Here is an 18,961-nt window from a genome sequence, read left to right on the forward strand (position 1 = left end):
GAGAGAGAGAGAGAGAGAGAGAGAGAGAGAGAGAGAAATAGACACCTATCATCCAGGGATGGATGCTCTTTGCTTAGGCACTACTTTAACACAATGCACAGTGGCACAGTGGCTAGAAACTTGATGTGTCAACTGAGGTTCATTCACCAGTGAGAAGCACTGTGTTCTGTAAGATGAGTGAATCTGCAGGTCCCTGGCAGCAGCCTCAGAACCCACTGGCCAGCAATGCAGCGTCCAGAGGCAAGTGTCGATGCCTAAGACACAATACTGTCCTCTTTCAGGGAGGGTTTTTTCCCTTGTTGTTGTTAATGTTTTATATATAACATAGAATTGATTGTTTTGTGATCCACTTCAAAAGAATGAAAAGTAAGTCTTTCCTGGGGAAAAGCGCCTTCCTTAACAGAATTTAATTTTTGGCTCTCTTTATTTGCTTAATTTAGTGATCACATCTCCAATAGCAGAGGCTGTCCTCTAGCTCACCAAGTAGTAGGAGATGACTCTGAACTCCTGATTCTCCCGCCTCCCTCTCTCAAGTAGGGGGACTGCGTGTGTCTTTCCGCTCCCAGCCATTTCACAGGATAGAAAGAGTCAACTCTTCTTGTGACTCCTCAGGGACCTCACAAGAGGACTAGAGACTGGGCCAGGCTGCCGAACGGGTGCATGCATTTATAGCTGAATGATTAACTCACCAACCTGGAATAATATTGTTGTTGAAGGTCCACGTTAGTTTGGGCAATGGGATGCCAACGGCTTTACAACTTAACCGTAGCTGTTCTCCTTTATTCAATGACAGGTCTCCAGGAAGTTCAGTAAAAGTGGGAAGAGTATGCACAGTCAGGGTCACGGTATGTGTATCTTCACCAGCAGCATTGTTAGCGACACATGTGTAGGTGCCAGAATCTTCCAGCTAAATCAACAAGGTTTTCCAAGTATTAATATATGACAACCTCCTACATAAAGTACACAAAATTTCAGTACCTGTCCCCCCCAAGAACCACTCTTTCCTAATGCTGATTCAAATTTCCATCTTTCAGCATACATATGTACATAAACAATCATGTTAGACTTTAAATGTTATTTTAGTTTAATTATAAAAGGTAAGAGCTTAAGTGTGAACTCTATACCACATAGAACTAGAAGAGCTATTTCATAAGACCTTAGAAAACATCCCAGGGTTGACTGCTCTGCAGTGTAGTAAAGGAACCAAGGACCCCAAAGGCTGTTGGCATCTTGACAACATGGTGGGCCTTCAGGGTAAAATGATCAGAGAACAAAACCATCAGAGGACACTGTGGGATGAAGGCTAATACTTTTCTGGTGTCTCCCTTGCTGAGTCCAATGGCCAACTTCATCACTCGCTAGACTTGACCTACTAGGACTTGACCTAAATTAAGTTGGAGGATCTTCATTTGGGTGTCACTTTGGTAGCTTCCCAGCTCACATTCTGGTTACTCCTTCTCCATCCTTCGTTGTGTTTTCCCCTTACGTCAATGTCTTCATGTTGATTCATGAGGGATTCAGTCTTTGGTCCTCCTATAGTCTCTTTCTCTCTGGTCTTAGACCTTTGACCCTTATCTCATCTAGTACCAGAGCTTTAAATGCCACTCACAGGCTGATGATGCCCAGTGTCTCAAATCCAGAACTTAGTTTAGACTTCTAGCAACATTGAACTTGTTCCTATTTCTGTTTGGATATCTAGTTGATATCCGAGGGCTGCAGCTATAACGGGAGAAGCCATGGGGCTGACGGTGCTTCTTCCCTTGCCTCTGCAGCCACCCGCATTTTCATTAATGATTGTGCCATCTCCCCACTGCTCAGACTTTCAGATTTGTATACCTGGTGTGGTCGCCATTTTTCTCCGATTCCTTTTTTCAGTTACTCTCGTTCTTTGCTCTTACTACCTGTTGGTTTCTCAAAAATACCTGGCTCATTCTCACTTACGTTCTTTGATGTTTCCCAGTGCCTAAACAAAGCAGAGTTGTTCAAAGAGAAGGTGCCTGATAAACATGGACTGAGTTGGCTGAATGTGTCCAGATGCACCGAGGTTATGTATCTATTGATAATTGTTTTCCCTTAGTTTAAAATATTAAGAATTTTTTTTTACCTGAAGCACCAAAAAACCTGAAATATAAAATTTATTACCATTCAGAAAAGAAACAATCTAAATTTGGTTGTGTGCTTTTTCAAGAGTAAAGCTTCATGTTTCTGTACCTATCTATCTACACTAGCTGTCCCAGGGTATGATAGCTTAGGTTGAACGTCTGCTGTTTATTGAAATTAAATATTAAAACATCTAGTTCATATATAGTATTTGCAAAAAGAGTTTTACATGTTACTCATGTCTCCTGCCTGCTATGTATAAGGCGTCTTATTGATAGGATCCTTTAAGTGTATCTGCGACCCTGACTCACAGATTTTAAATTTATTACCTCAAGTCTCTCGAGGGTTAGGTGCATGGGGTAGGGTTGGGAGGGTGGGGACTTCCTCTTGGAGTGAGGGGAGGAGGGATGGGATGAGGAACAGTCAGAGGACAGACCGGGAGGGGAATAATGACTGGACTGTAAAAAAAGATTAAAGAATAAAAACAATAACAACAACAACAACAACAACAACAACAGCAACAAACTTATTTCCTCATTCATCTCCTTAAGGCCTAGAAGAGCAATTGCAGCCAAACGCAGATTTCCCCAATATGAACACCCAGAAATTGAGCTGTTTCTGCTTGATTATCACTGTTCTACAGACCCCAAACAGGATGCCTGAAGGCATTAATCATCTCATTTGTGTAGCTTCACAGAATTTCCATTTTAAGTCAATTATTGGGCAGGGTTATTTAAAAACCTGCATAGAGAAAGGCACTCCTTTGACATTTTTCTTCATCATACTTAAATTCACAGGAATGTCTTCTGTCTTGCCGTCCTGGCACATAGTTATACGCACGGAGAACAGCATGACCACTTAGAATCCTTCCTGATACAAGTTTCCATGAAAGTAAAATGAAAACTTCAGGAGAGAAAACTTACTGGTTCCAGCCCTTTAGTTAAATGCACTTCTAATTCCCAGGATATAAAATGGAATACAAGAGCGATTAATCTTACGTTGAATTTATAAGAGTATTTCCTTTCAGTCTTAGAGGAAATACTTCCGAGCTAAATTGCCAAAATGAAGAAGGTGAATCAGCCAGTTGGCTCTACAGTGTCTACTCGTGCCCATTAAACTTACCACAACATTTTCCAAGATGAGCTCTCCATATGGCTGGGCAGTGTATTTCCCTAACAAGTTGGCTATAAGAACACCATCTTTTTCCCAGTGAGTTGCAGGTGTGGGGATTCCATCAGCAACGCACGGGAGAACAGCTTGGGAGTTCTCGTTGACGGTGAAGTGTTCTTCTGTGCTTTGGATCCTAGGTGGTACTATGAAGAATTTAGACACAGTCACCCCGAAAACTGAGCTCATATTGAAAATCAACACATTAAAAAAATCCCTTCAAGGGCTTTTTGTCATACTTTGATAAGAGTATGGAAAAACAAACAAACAAACAAACAGAAAAACCAAAGCAACCAACCAAATAAAACCCCAAACCCCAAAACTATGAAATAGTCTATCATATGAAAGCAACACATTCTCTTTCTCAAATAATATTTCTTACTTATTCTTTGAAAATTTCACATGTGCACAATGTATATTAATTGGACCCATTCCCCTTCCCTTGTACAGTGCTCTCCACAGCCCCTCCAACAAATTTTCTTCCAAACTTCATGTCCTCTCCCCCTGACTTTATTGAAAATAGATTTTTTTCTGATATATACTGATTATGGTTCCCCTCTCTCCACGCCTCCCAGGTCTTCCCCTCCTTCCTTCCCATCTGGACCCACCCTCTTTCTGTCTCCCATTAGAAAACAAATAGGGTTCTAAAAGATAATAATAAAATAAAATGAGATAGAACTAACACATCACAATTGAGCAAAATAAAGAAACAGAAGGAAAAGAGCCCAAGAGAGTCAGAGACCCACTCGTTCCCACACTCAGGAATCCCACAAAAACACTAGACTGAAGGCTGTAATCTATATGCAGAGTCCCGATGTACACCAGTGCAGGCCCTGTGCATGCTGCCTCAGTCTCTTTGAGTTCTTATGAGGTTAGATCATGTTGATTTGGAGGTCCTTGTTTTTATGGTGACATCCATCTCTTCTGCTCCTACCCTACCCTACCCTATCCTTCCTTCCATCATCTATTTATCTATCTATCTATCTATCTATCTATCTATCTATCTATCTATCTATCTATCTATCTTTACCTAATCTAAAATTATTATTATTATTTTTGTTTTATTTTGTTTTTCAGACAGAGTCTCTCGGTGTAGCCTTGGTTGCTCTAGAACTTGTTCTGTAGACCAGGCTGACCTCAAATTCACAGAGATCTGCCTGCTTCTGCCTCCCGAGTGCTGGGATGAAGGTATGCACCACTGCTGCCTGGCTTACATATTGCTTTCTAACTCACTGAGTTCAAGACTGCTGCCCACAGGTATTCACCTCTGTGAGGGTATGAGGACATTCACCGGGACATACACAATCAGTCTGGTGGTTCCTCAGAAAATTGGACATAGTACTACCAGAGGATCCAGCAATACCTCTCCTGGGTATATACCCAGAAGATCTTCCAAATGGTAATAAGGACACAAACTCCACTATGTTCATAGCAGCCTTATTTATAATAGACAGAAGCTGGAAAGAACCCAGATGTCCCTCAATAGAGGAATGGATACAGAAAATGAGGTACATTTACACAATGGAGTACTACTCAGCTATTAAAAACAATGAATTTATGAAATTCTTGGGCAAATGGGTGTATCTGGAGGATATCATCCTTAGTGAGGTAACCCAATCACAAAAGAAGTCACTAGATATGCACTCACTGATAAGTGGATATTAGCCCAGAAACTTAGAATACCCAAGATACATTTTGCAAAACAGAAGAAAACCAAGAAGCAAGAGCATTGTATGGATACTTCATTCCTCCTTAGAATAAGGAACAAAATACCCATGAAAGGATATAGGTACAGAGTCAAAATTTAGAGCTAAGATGAAAGGATGGACTATCCAGAGACTACCCCATCCGGGGATCCATCCCATCATCAGCCACCAAACCCAGATACTAATGCACATGCCAGCAAGATTCTGCTGAAGGGACCCTGATATAGCGACCTCTTGTGAGGCTATGCCAGTGCCTGGCAAACACAGAAGTGGATGCTCACAGTCGGCTATTGGATGGAACACAGGGCCCCCCCAATGGAGGAGCTAGAGAAAGTACCCAAGGAGCTGAAGGGGGATGCAACCCTGTAGGTGAATCAACAATATGAATTAACCAGTACCCCCAGAGCTCGTGTCTCTAGCTGCATATGTAGCAGAAGATGGACTAATTGGCCATCATTGGGAAGAGAGGCCCCTTGGTCTTGCAAACTTTATATGACCCAGCACAGGGGAATGTCAGGGCCAAGAAGTGGGAGTGGGTGGGTAGGGGAGCAGGGGAGGGGGGAGTGTATAGGGAACTTTCGGGATAGCATTTGAAATGTAAATAAAGAAAATATCTAATAAAAAAAACCCCAAACCAAAAACAAACAAAAAAAGAGATTTATTTATTTACTATATGTAAGTACACTGTAGCTCTCTTCAAACACCCCTGAATAGAGCATCAGATCTCATTACAGATGGTTGTTGGCCACCATGTGGTTGCTGGGATTTGAACTCAGGACCTTCGGAAGAACAGTCAGTGCTCTTAACCACTGAGCAATCTCTCCAGCCCCAAACTGTTTTAATCTTGACAATTATTTTAAAAATATATTTAAAGATGCTCTTTAGGTGTATGTGCGTTTTTATTGCGTGCATGTCTGTACATCACATTTATGCCGAGAGCCCATGGAAGCCAGAAGGCATTGGGCCTCCTGGAACTGGAGTCAGAGACTGTTGAGAGCCGCCATGTGGGTACTGAGAATTGAAAAAAGGTTTTCTAGAAAAGTGGCCAGTGCCTTTACCAGCTGAGCCATCTCTCCAGTTCATTAATGCTGATTTTTAGATATTTTGTTATATCAATTACAATGAAAACAAATGTTGTGCTACTTTAAAATAAATCTTTAAGAATGAATCGTTAGTTCTCAGAAGGTTCAAACTGCATGTGTCATTTGGGTCAAATGTTGATTATTTTTAAGCCAAAATGACTTGAAGCTTCAAGAAGTGAAACAGAAGAGCCACAGATCTTGTATGGTCACCACACAATCCTGAAAACCCCCAACAATCACAATATGAAGGGGATATTAGCCATACACAAATTTTCCTGGAAATCCTGATGTCATCTCTCACACAGATGTGCGTACACACAAGCAAACACAGCATACTGAACATGGACTTGAAACTCAAGCACACATACTTCTGCACACACACTGTGACCTTGATTCCCACATTTTTTTCTTGGCGACTTTTTTCATTGCCCCAGTGATACAACAGATGCACATAAATCGTGTTAAACAACCTACCATGGACGGTGAGTGAGGTGCTGATGCTGCTTGATCCTGCCATGTTAGCCGCCATGCACGTGTACTGACCAGCATCATCAGGCTGAGCAAATGCTATCTGCAGAGCCCCTGAACTCAGGATGCGCTGGCGGATGGATTCGGTAAGTGCATGGCCATCTTTATGCCAGGTAATGTCAGGTGGTGGAGAGCCCTCTGTCTCGCACAGTAGAGAGACAGGTTTATCCATTGTAACAAGATACTCCTTTCGATGAGAACTAATGACTGGAGGAACTGAAAGACAGAAGACTCACACTGAATGTACAAATTCCTCCTATGGTCTTCCAATAGAAGACTCGATCTTCTATTCTGTAGTTTGGATTTATTTGGAGCATTTAAATTCATGAATTTTATAAGTAACAAGTTTAAGCAACAGTCAACATCTTTTAAACAAGATAAGCATCTATTCATGAGGTATTGGAAGGGTCCCATTCAGGAGAGTCTTTCAGAAAGTCATGAGGGTCTACAGAGGTATTTTAATATACACAAACTTTATGATTCACTTTGGGTACTTCTAAAATGGACTCCATCAAGCTTTGTGAAATACTTCACTGCTCAAAGATACATCCAACCCCTGTGTTCTCCAGAGAGCTTGTCATGATGTCTCAGCAGAGTGCAATATTTACAAATGAATACACAGACAAATGGATTATAGAAAATAGCGATATACACAAATTCTTCCCATTTCAGAAACCTGATAAGGGTTTCCCTTCCAAGGACTTACAGCAGCCACTCACTGCTTAGGTATTGCTCTGGATTTTCTGCCAAGACCCAGATCATCCATCATAGAAAGAATCTAAATATTTATAGTGACTGGCATTAAGTGGTTGAGTGTGTGCTTCCTACCAAAAACTATATCTGCAAGGGGAGACCCTACCTATAATCTCTCAAGCCTCTGGTGTCTATAGCTATCTCTCTGTTTATGCAATGTTCAGATACTATCCAATATTGAATGTGTGTCTCTGTCTCTTCATTGTTCAACCTTTTTAACAATCTAGTGAAGAAAAATTCAAATCTGACGCTTTTTTCTATGACCACAATGTTGTCGAAATTAATGAATATTTTTGACTTCTAATATTTTCTGACTACAGTGCATTCAACACTACTCTCTTCTTAAATATTATTCTCCTCCAACCCCCAACTAGGTTTCCCCTGCCTCCCCATTATATTCCCCTTTGTCAGAGTTCAAAGCAATGGACTGGCCCAGGATTTGTCCTTTGCTTTCTTCTTTGTCCATGTTCTTTCCTTGGGAAATCACATGCGTTTCTGAATTTAATACGGAGTGCAGATTATCTTCCATTCTACACTATACACTTGTCATGAACGTTAATACACAGTCAACATTCTAAATGCACTATCACAAGCACATTTGCTCTCTCTTCATAGTTGATATATTGCAAGACCCTATGGATGTCTGAAACATGATATTACAGAATTCCATATGCCCTATGTTTTCCCATACATGTGCCTATGATGAAGTTTAATTTATAATGGGTGCAGTAAGGGATTAATGATGTAAATACTAAATGTACTAAGATGAAGCAGGAGTATTGATACACTATATGACTCTGGTCTTTTGATATCCTATTCTGTCTTAAAATGTCACACTGTTCTTGCCATTTTTCACTCACAGGAGTTACTGGTGCATATGTGAATTGACAATATTGTGACTTTTGCAGTTTGAGATTGTCTTGAGGTGAAAGACAGGAGACTGGCCACAAGTGCTGACTCTTGGACAGGTGTTCGCATGCTGAGACTAAGAGACTCAGTTTATGAAGCACAGATTTGCTGGTTAGACATATTTCACATTGAAGGGAAGATTTCATTATATTCCTCAGAAAAACAAAAAAAACTTGCAGGCTATTCATTTCTGGGACACCCTGTTTCATATCTTTAGGTCATGCCTAACTATAGGTAATCAAAGTCACAAAAGTGAACCATAAAGATTCGTCTATTTTATCAAGTAGAGGTTCATAGAAGTTAAAATAGGATGAAGGTCCTTGTTCTCAAACATGAAGTAAAAAGAACATATTCTGTCATCTTCTGTAGACTTTTCTAGGGGAAAAAGTAAGATACTATGATCTAAAATGAAGAGAGTATGGAGGAGCACACTATTTACATACGAACAATTAGTACATATTGTTACAAACATCTCTGAAGACATAGAGGATGAATTATTCAAGTACCTTGTACATTCAGCTTAATCTTGCCCAAGGCTGTGCCAGCTGGGTTCTGGGCCACACACATGTAAGTGCCTGCATCCCCTCGAACAGCTCTGGAGATCTGTAAGCTGCCACTAGGAAGAACAGCGAGGCTCTTGCCTATACCATAATCATAAAAGTAGAGTGAGAGGAAACTTTATTTTCAAATGATAAGAAGGCACACAGATTTTTGAATCACAAAGCACTGCATAAAGCACAACAATCTTTATTGAAATCATGGAGGGTACCTGAGGTAATGACATTGATGCCTTCCTTTTGCCAAGTTATGAATGGCGTGGGTATTCCTGTTGCTTCACATGGTAGTAAGATTGGGTTGTTTAGAATGACATCCAGTTCACTTGGTTGGGGCTGAATGACTGGAGGCTCTGCAAAATCCAATCAACAAAAGAATGGCATTGCTTATTATAAAGCAGAGCTGCCTGCTATAGTGGTAAGTTTCTGTTGTGGATAGCCCCGGGCTTGTCTGTATTTTGATGCTAATTCTGCTCTCCTGGGAGGGGCTTCGAAAGAATGAGTCAGTTACTCAGGTGACTACTTGTGAACCCTCCCCTAATGAATAAAGGAGCCAATCACTGGGCAAGTAGGCGGGACTTCTGGTTGGATGGAGGACAAGAGGAAGCAGGAGAGAGTTATGGCCTTTTGGAGGGGGATAGTGTGAGGACAAGATGTAATTACTAGTGTCTCTGGTTTCAATGGTGGATTGAGGATCTAGATTTAATAAGGCTTACAAGATTAGGATTCTAGTTGTTGTGCCCAGTGATTGTTTCTGAACTAAGTTTGTGTTGCATTTTCCTTCATGCAGTAGCTCGGTGGCTCATCTGGGTTCCAGAGAGATGGTACAGCAGTAAAGTGTGGGTTTGCCTGATATGCACCACAAAGGCCGTGGGGGTTTTGAAGCATCGGGGTGGCATGGTAACGACCTGCCAGTGGGAACCTCGTGAGCTGGGTGGAGAGATTTTGGATCTCTAGTCAGAGTCTCCATGAGATAAGAACTGGCTGGCCATCGCCACCAGTGCATAGCCAGCAAGACCACTGGGGCTGAGAATAGCCGGTGTAGTGAGGAAACTTGCAGTTCTTTTTTTAATATTTCCCACAACAAGTTTCAGTGTGCCAAATCCACAACCACAAACACCAATGAGTTGATTGTACAAGAGAAAAAGCTATGACTGGCCTTGTGTTTTTTACATCCTACTATATAGTAGCTGTATAGAAAATGGTGGTGGAAAAACTGATGTTGGAAGAGATCACAAAAACAAAAGAAGAAACTTTTTTTTAGGTTGTTCTGTATAGTTTGTAATCATGTACAATTGTAGTCTATTAAACAATACCTTCCAGATTTACATAACCCAAGACATTGCCATTGACTTGAAGTTTTGCATAGTACCATCTTTTAGGAATAAAACATGACAATAAAACCACAAATAAATAATTAGCATCCCCCCAAAAAAACCCCAGCCAACTTTTAGTCTGTGGTCCTGGAGAGCAGAGCCCAGTTTTTGCACATGCTAGAGAAGAACTCCACCCATCAAGCCACCAGCAAGAGTTTAGTAAACAAACAACCTTCCATACCTTGAACACGAAGGGTTACATGCCGGTGTGCTGAGCCCGCTGCATTCCGAGCAACACAAGTATATCTTCCTGCGTGGTTTAACTGGGTAGCAGATATCTCAATTGCTCCTAATGGGAAAAGAAAGTGCTTTATTTGTTTTCTTCTTGTTTGTTTGCTTCTGTGACAAGGCCTTGCCACATATCCCAGACTATCTTGAAACCTCATATGTAGCCCAAGGTGGTCTGGAACTTACAGCCCTTCTGTCTATGTCTCCCACTGAAAAGTCATACTATAGGGTGTATCTTTGTTTTCTTAATTCAGTAAGTTACATGTTTCTCATGTTTCTTTTGACATTATCAAGTTACTAACTATTAATAGCTTTATTAATTCATACTTTAATTACTGGCAAGGCCATGAAATATTCATTTAATGAGGGTTTTTTTGTTTTACTATTTGGAGAGTTAGTTAATGATAATCGTGAACTAATTTCAGAAACCTTCCAAAAGACTAGTGTCAATTTGTGGTCATTCCCAGCTTCCAAACCCAGCCCTAGACCACATCCATCCATCTGCTGCTTCTACAGGTTTGCCTTTTGTAAGTGCTTCATCAAGGTGGAAATCACACACTCTGGTTTTTTGCTTTTGTTACTAACGTCACTGTAAGCACATTTTTGAGATTCATTCATTTTAGCACGTGTAATATTGTGCCCTTTTTTTTTGGAAATAGATGTCCTGTTGTGGACAATAGTACTTTTGTTTATCTGTTCAGCAGCCGATGGGTACCTGAATTGCTTTCAGCTATGTTGGATGACTCTGTGAGCATCTCCAACGCACAGGTGCAGACACCCTGGAGAGAGACCCTGGATGGAGTGCTGACTTTATGGCAACTCTGCTTAATGTTCCAAGACAGTTACACCCTGTTTTCTAGAGCAGTACTTTTATGGTTACACTGGTATAGCAAAACCTTCTGTTTTATGATAGAATTCTAACCAGTCTACTGATTTATCTGAGATAGCCAAAATATTCTGCTTTAAAACCAAAGCTATACGCTGAGAATCAATGTCCTATTATTTCCCATTGATTAAAAAACAAACAACACATAAATTCCCTTTTAAGAACATAGTTTATCTCGAGGTTTTGTGGGACTCCTCCCAGCGGAAGTGTCTCTGACTCCTTTGCCTGTTCTTAGGACCAATTTTCTCCTACTGGGTTGCCTTGCCCTGCCTTGAGATGAGGGTTTGTGCCCAGTCTGCATTTTTTAATGATGTGTTTTGTTGAGGCCTGGGAGGCCGGCTCTTTCCTGAAGGGAAATGGACCAGCAGTGGGTCTATGGGAGAGAAGAGTTGAGGGAGAAGACTGGGGGAGTAGAGGGAGATGAAGTTATGGTTAGGATATATTGTATGCCAGAAGACTAAATAAGAAGGAAAAAAAAAAAAAAGGAAAAACAAAATCAGAAAGAACACACTCATGAAATCTCAGGATGAATTATTACTCAATCTGTCTCCAGTATGCCTGCCTAGCACAAGACCCACTTTCAATGAAAAGTTGTATATTTTCATTTAGTTAATTTTTCTCAGTGCTGTAAATTGTTCAAATGTTGACTATGACCACTGTCAAAAGTAAATTGTAATATTTAGCACCCAACCTTTCTAGCTTAAATATATGAACATTAAAAATAGAGGAGCAGTGGATCTGGAGGAGAGGGGAGGTAGGTCAGCCTGAGAGGAGAGAAGGGAGGGAAGGAGAAGTGGGAGGAATAGAGGGAGGGAGGCTGCCGTCAGGATGTATTGCATAAAAGAAGAATAAACAAAAAGGAGAAAAATTAAAGCTTATTGTACTCACATAGTCTCAAGATTGGACAATTCTGTCTTAGGAACTAAATGGCTTTTAAATAAACATTTTATTTTGTCAGTGGGAAAAGTGTGACTCTCTGTAAGGAGAGAATTTGTTAAGTGTGGTTTATCATACTTATGACAATGCTTATTATATCAGATCAGTTATTTGGTTTCTAGACACTTTCTTTTTCTTTTCCTTTTCGTCTTTTACCTGCTCCCCCTTATCATAGTTGCATTTCAGGAACAAAGGCTTTCTAAAATTTTCATTATGTCATAACAAAAGTCTGGGCAAGACTGCCCATTGCTAACTACTCCAGTCAGTGAGAGTGCAGTCACAGAACAGGGTATTGTTACCCGAGGACAGAATCCGATAGCCGTCTCCCCTGGGAAGCAGTCTTAGGCCATTTTTGGTCCAGTGAATTGAGGGAGCAGGAACTCCAGAAGCTGAGCAGGTCATGACAGCTGGGGCCTGTCTGGTCACCAGGAAATCCATAGGTTCATCCGCTATGGTGGGAGGAACTAGAAGAGCAAGAAGAGAAAACCACCCACTTCTATTCCATCCCTCCACATCCCCAGAGCCACAGGGTGCGGAGGGAGGCTGTCTGGTCAAAGGACAGCACTGTGTGTCCATCATTCTACTTTCAGGCTCGTTCTACCTTGGACGGTGAGGTCCACTGCTCTCTTGTCCTCTCCAGCATCGCTCGTCACAGTGCACTCGTAACTGGCAGTGTCATCCACAGAGGGGGAAAGGATTACAAGGGAGCCAGAGGAAAGGAGCCTGGAGGAGAGTCCAAACAGGAGATTCTGTACGTCACTTTCCGCGTATTGTGCAGTTGGTGTGGTAAGGAGCTGAGATAAGCTGAGGGAAAGAGCTCCTCCTTCATGTTAAATGAGCGTATCCATCTGATGCAAAGTTCGCACATCAGAATGTAACTTTATACGGCAAATGATCTAAACTTCATATCAACGAGAAACAGCTGACTGGAAGAATGGCCTGAACACTGAATCTTACATTTTCTGAATACATGCATCATAATCAAACTTCTCTTAGTAGACGAAGTATATTGACAGCTACTATTTAATAACATAGTATGTATTCCAGGCTCCATTTGACACGATTCTCATAAAGCATCTCAAATGTATCAGTGACTTTGAGGGTGGATATTTGATTCCGTCTCTGCCATATAAGTGAGTAGAGGTCTGTCTGTTTCACTGCCCCTGCCCTGTGATTTATATGCTTCTTTCTATGTCGTGGCTCCTGGCTATTTTGGAGATATACCATGTGTTGCATATCCATGCCTGTATACGCATATGATGGAGAGATCCTGATACTGTGACTAAGAAGAGCAGTTGAGGATAATTCCTAACATCCACCTCAGGCATCCATATGCACACATATGTGCAGTCCCACACATGTAATTACATGTGTATGCATGTATGCTACACACTTGAAAATGGAAAAAGAAAAGTGATGTGGGTTTGGTTTAATAGAAGTGTCTTTGACACACTGTCTACGCCTTCTCCACACAAAGTCTACTTTTAAATCATGGAGTCCAACCCAAACATTAAAGGAAGAGAGAAATAGAGCTGATAGACTTTCAGTGGAATCATTCTTGGTTTCATATTTTCTGGTAAGTTAGAATTACCTCTTGTCAAAGTATCACTATGACTGTATTTGATGTTAGCACCCCGGCAGATAATTTGATGGGATAATGGGCTGTTAGCTGGACCGAGGTGAAGGGGTGTTAAACTAGCAGAAATTCTCAGTGACTCAAAGTTCAGCCTTCAAGACACCTACACTGCCACCATGGAAGCTCTAGCAGGGAAGCTGGAGGAGGGTAAGAGCTGGAGAAACTTCTCTTTGTTTCTACACCTACCCAAGGGGCCAAGTAGCTACATTAGAGTTCAAGGTGTTAGATTTGATTTTTTAATTTTACAACTAAAGTTTGTATTCATTTCCACAGAACATTTTGTCTTTTATGTGAAAAGGTGTTTACAGCAATTGTCATTATGAAATTATGAAGCCACTAAACAAACTAGGTTAAACATGCCTGCAGACCTCAGCAACAGCCATCATAGGTTTGTTGTATATAGAAAAACTGCATCTTTAATTAAAAATTAGGTTGGAAATCAAATTTCATACTAAGGGAGTATTTTCTAGCAACTGGCTAGCTAATTCTTTAGTTTTTTTAAAAAATATATATATATATTTGATGCTCCTGTTGAGAGGGTTAAAATGCTAGTTATTTGGGTGTGGTGGAGCACGCCTTTAATCCCAGCACTCGGGAGGCAGAGGCAGGCGGATTTCTGAGTTCGAGGCCAGCCTGGTCTACAGAGTGAGTTCCAGGACAGCCAAGGCTACACAGAGAAACTCTGTCTCGAAAAACTATAAAAAAAAACAAGAAACAAAAAACAAAAAACAAAAAAAACCCTGTTTCTAAATGTTTGGTGGGATATTTCTTTATTTCATTATGTTAAGTGAAATTATCCAGGCACAGAAAAGGATCTACTTGCACTCATTATATATGGAAGATAAAAATATGAGCCAACAGGAGTGAAGACGTGAATAAATTCCTGGGTCTTGGGAATGATGTGCAATGACAGCAGCATGGAAGCACAGTTGCATAGAAGAATGTCTGATTAATCACCGAACATTTCAAAATAGTCTCGAGAAAGGTTTTTTTAATGTTCTTTTTTGGTGGGAGGGGTACTAAGGCAGGGTTTCTCTATGCAGTCCTGGTTGTCCTGGAATTCACTTGTAGACCAGGCTGGCCTTTAACTCACAGAGATCTGCCTGCCTCTGCCTCTTGATGGGATTAAAGATGTGCTCTGGCACCACCTGAAAGATTTTTAATGTTTTTAACATGAAGAAATATGCATGTATGGGGTGATAGATGTGCCTGTTATCCAAATCTAATCATTATACATCATGATATTATGCATGAAATACATTATATTTCAATGTATTAAAATATCATAAAGTACCAATAACTATATACAACTGTGTCAGTTAAAATTTTTAAAAAATATTTAAAAGAAATGACTTATTCTTACCTGTACGAATTTTGATTTTGATCTACATTAAGAAGATGTCCATTTTTTCTCCAGGTGATTGATGGTTTTGGTATCCCAATAGCTTCACAAGCCAAAGTAGTTTGGACATTCACTGTCACTGTTACGTTGGTAGGACCAGTAGCAATCGATGGAGGGACTAAAACAATTAAGGAGAAAACACTCTCAGTAAATAGCAAGTTATTTTGAAACATTTCTGACAAAATCTGTCATTAGTAGTTTGCCATATAATTAAGGCCCAGCAAATTGTCACAACTGTACTATGGTGATATTACCCACAGGAAAGAGAAAACACTGGCTTTGTTTTGTCCATTATGCAGTGGAATATGCTTAGTCTTTGAGGTCCAGGTTTTTATTAGCTCACTAGTTTCAGTTGAAAAAGAGTGACCTGAAGCCTGAATTTTTTTTTAATAAATGTATATTTACCATGGACTTGTAAATCTATTCGCCTACGGTCTGTTCCAGCCACATTGGTCGCCATACACAAATACCTTCCGGTATCTGTGACATGTGCTGACTCAATATGAAGGAATCCATTTTCCAAGATGGAGTATCTGTAAGACAGATCACAGATAAGTTCTTCTGACTCAACCCTTTTCAGTTTTACACTGTGACTCAGGTAAATGTTAAAGACTGGATAAAATCTACTGTTAGTGGTTTTCTGTTTCAGATGAGCCGTATTTACAGCGCCACCGGAGGAGGAAAAGTACGCATGCAGTGGGAAGATGCATAGCAGTCAGGCTTGTGATCCTGATGAATTAAATCGTAAGAGTTATGCTTGCAAAATACTAAATTCTGATTCTCATCTTAGGATGAAAATATTGATTTTAAAAATAGCAAGATCAAAACAATTCATTTGAAATGTAAATGAGTAAAATGACTAATAAAAATAATTCATTAGAAAAAATAATTTGAGGATTTACATTTCAATTTCTCATTGCGGCATTTTCTCCCCCTTTTAGAGTGTTACCTAGCATGGCTCTCAGTTAGCACAACGCCATCCTTTCTCCATGTTATCCTCGGCACTGGCACGCCTTCAGCACTGCATTCCAGGGAGATTGACTTATTTAAGAGAGTGACAAGGCTCTGGGGACCACCACTGATGCTTGGAGGAACTAAACAAAACAAACACAACAATCGAGTGACAATAAATAGCACAGTCCTCACTAAGAATCTGGAGATGTAAGGAGAACATTAAGTGAGTGGTTAGCTTTGTCTACACTAATCTACCTTAGGATAAATAGAATTAAAGTCTAACTCCTGAAGTCTCCTGCATTTGAAAATAAAGAATAAATTGGGAGAAGAATTTAAATCCTGGACACAGCATGCGAAATCTGGCCTTTGTGAGAGAGGCGTGAGTAAAATCCTGCTTGGGTCTGATGCAAATTAAAGTTGATATTTCTTATTTCTCTTTAGCCAAATAATGGTCAAAGAATGTTAATGCTGGAAGAGTTTCACTTTAAATAAAGAACAGAAAGTGGGCTGTTTTAATGAAAAACACATCTGTGGTTAATCATGTGAGTCTCAGAACAGGCATTTTATTAATCATAGAGTTCATGTGGGAATACAAAGCCTGAACTTTAATTTTAGTATTAGAGATTATTAGTTGTGTGGGTCATCCAGTACATTGTAAAATTTCTTGTGTTAAAATCCAAAGGGACTGTTATGGAGGGAAATCCACACATTTTCCTGAATTTTGGCAAGTTTTGGCATCTAGATATGCATATTTAAGGAAAATTATAGTAGTATGGCATTGGTTAAGCAAGTGTAACACTGTGCATATGTACAGTATGTTAGAAAGCCACCACCAATAAAGGCAAACTAAATGATGGGCAGTTTGTCATGAACAGATGTAGTGTGATGCAGACTATATGAATCGGCTAATAATCCTGTGTGTCCATGTGCTTGTATGCATGTGTGTTTGCTTGTGTGTGTGTGTGTGTGTATGTGTGTGATGGGCATTTGTGGGGTGTGGATGTGTATGTATTCCTCTATAATGCTGTAATATATCTCCAGATCTACATTTTGGAGGTGAATTAATTTGCAACGTATGTTTAAGATATACGTTGTTTTCTCAAGTTAATAACATGATCACAAGGATTTATTTAGTAAGCTCCTGAAAAATAATATTACCTCTTTAAATATTCTTGGTGAAATTTTCAAACTGTGAAACAGTGATTTTTCTTACCATTTACAGTGAGGTTAAATTCTCTTGTAGTCTTTCCAGCGACGTTGCTGGCAACACAGGTATAATTGGCTGTGTCTCCCAGGTCTGCATTATTAATTTGTAAGTATCTGCCCCCAGATAGGATTCTTACTCGAGGTGTTGCCTGAATTCAAAAAGTAAAATCTATCACCAAAATGTCAATGAAATAAAATAAAGCATTATTTTATTTATTTTAATGGTGTGTGTGTGTGTGTGTGTGTTCGTGTAGGGGGTAGTATATGCTCTATGTGCATACGTGTGTGGATGCTTGAGGAGGCCAGAAGGGGGTGCTGGATCTCTGGAACTTGATTGTGAGCCACCCAGCATGGATGCTAGGCACTGAACTCAGGTTCTCTGAGAGAGAAGCAAATATTCTTAACCACCGTGTAATCTCTTTTGACCTCATATATTATTTTATAAGAGCAAAAATGACCAGAATGAACCATAGGGTTGTCATGTGGCAAGACTGATTTATGTAATTCCTAAAGTCTCTTTCATTGGCTCATTGACTTCGGTTAAATCAGGGGTACAGTGCCTCCGATGGCATCAAACAAGGAGATGCAAGGCAGGCTGGATGGTCCAAAACAAGCCTTTATCAGTCCTCCTTAGGACGTCCTCTGGAAAGCAGTCCCTACCAAATTCAGGAGAGGCAAAGCCTTCAGAGTCAACTTTCACTTGCTGTAAATGGCTAGTGTCGCTCTGTTAGCAGGTAGGCGTCACCCAATCATAGGAAGCTTTAGAGGAGCTTCGGCTTTTCCTTAGGATTCTGGGCCTAGAATCCTGTCAGTAGGCTATTACAGATGTGTCAGGCCACTCCTGAGTCCAAATTCCAACCAGGAGAATTCAGTAATAGCTTTATCCTGGAGATGTAGTAGACCAGTTCTTTTGAGCCCTTGATGGTTTCTATCCTTTTAGCCAAAGACAGAGCTGAGAGTTCAATTAGGACTCCAATCTACAGGCTTCAGGACACACAACCATGTGTCAGTTTCTAGAGGGTCATGAGTCTGTCTGTGTTTTGGCCCAAATGAACTACTAAGCAAAGGCTAGGAAGGGAAGAAGGTTGGCCGAAGGCCCCTGTGCTTGCCTGTGCAGTTGGGAGTAACTAGTACCTGGAAGTGATTGGGTTTTGACCACTAGCAAAGGTGTCTCAACCGCTTTTGCCTCTCAAAAATAAATCTGCGGAGTAACATGGAAGGTTTACCTGTAACTGCTCCCCGTTTTTGAGCCACATGATCACAGGTGGAGGCACTGCATCAGATTTGCATTCCAGTGTCACCTGTCTGTTCCTTAACACAGTGAAGTCCTGGGCTTCATCCATGCCAGCAATATTAGGAGGCACTAAGCATTTGATAAATGGGATGTAAATGATCTATCAGTATCCAACAATGGTTAAATTTATTGTATGATAAGAGAGGTGTGAACCTCAACAGTTTGCCATTCAATGTGTGGTGTAGATTATTAACAAATTGCATCCTTATTATTTAGCACTTTCATTAGATTATGAAATTAGATT

The 18,961-nt window shown here is 40.4% G+C and overlaps 1 protein-coding gene across 1 annotated transcript in view; it reads right to left on the reverse strand.

Annotated features, from left to right (window-relative positions):
- The window catches only part of Hmcn1 (hemicentin 1), a 418,463-nt gene that overhangs the window by 49,980 nt on the left and 349,522 nt on the right, over nucleotides 1-18,961 (reverse strand). The window contains exons 71-83 of the mRNA XM_021197369.1: nucleotides 18,650-18,786; nucleotides 17,431-17,572; nucleotides 16,213-16,357; nucleotides 15,669-15,796; nucleotides 15,225-15,381; nucleotides 12,827-12,948; nucleotides 12,525-12,689; nucleotides 10,357-10,464; nucleotides 9,015-9,152; nucleotides 8,752-8,886; nucleotides 6,530-6,799; nucleotides 3,223-3,413; nucleotides 694-907 (exon numbers count right to left, since the gene is read on the reverse strand). Coding sequence (XP_021053028.1) covers nucleotides 694-907; nucleotides 3,223-3,413; nucleotides 6,530-6,799; nucleotides 8,752-8,886; nucleotides 9,015-9,152; nucleotides 10,357-10,464; nucleotides 12,525-12,689; nucleotides 12,827-12,948; nucleotides 15,225-15,381; nucleotides 15,669-15,796; nucleotides 16,213-16,357; nucleotides 17,431-17,572; nucleotides 18,650-18,786 — 2,052 coding nt within the window. The remainder of the gene's footprint in view (nucleotides 1-693; nucleotides 908-3,222; nucleotides 3,414-6,529; nucleotides 6,800-8,751; nucleotides 8,887-9,014; nucleotides 9,153-10,356; nucleotides 10,465-12,524; nucleotides 12,690-12,826; nucleotides 12,949-15,224; nucleotides 15,382-15,668; nucleotides 15,797-16,212; nucleotides 16,358-17,430; nucleotides 17,573-18,649; nucleotides 18,787-18,961) is intronic.

Source organism: Mus pahari, chromosome 5 (genome assembly GCF_900095145.1).
Source record: "Mus pahari chromosome 5, PAHARI_EIJ_v1.1, whole genome shotgun sequence".
Taxonomy (NCBI): domain Eukaryota; kingdom Metazoa; phylum Chordata; class Mammalia; order Rodentia; family Muridae; genus Mus; species Mus pahari.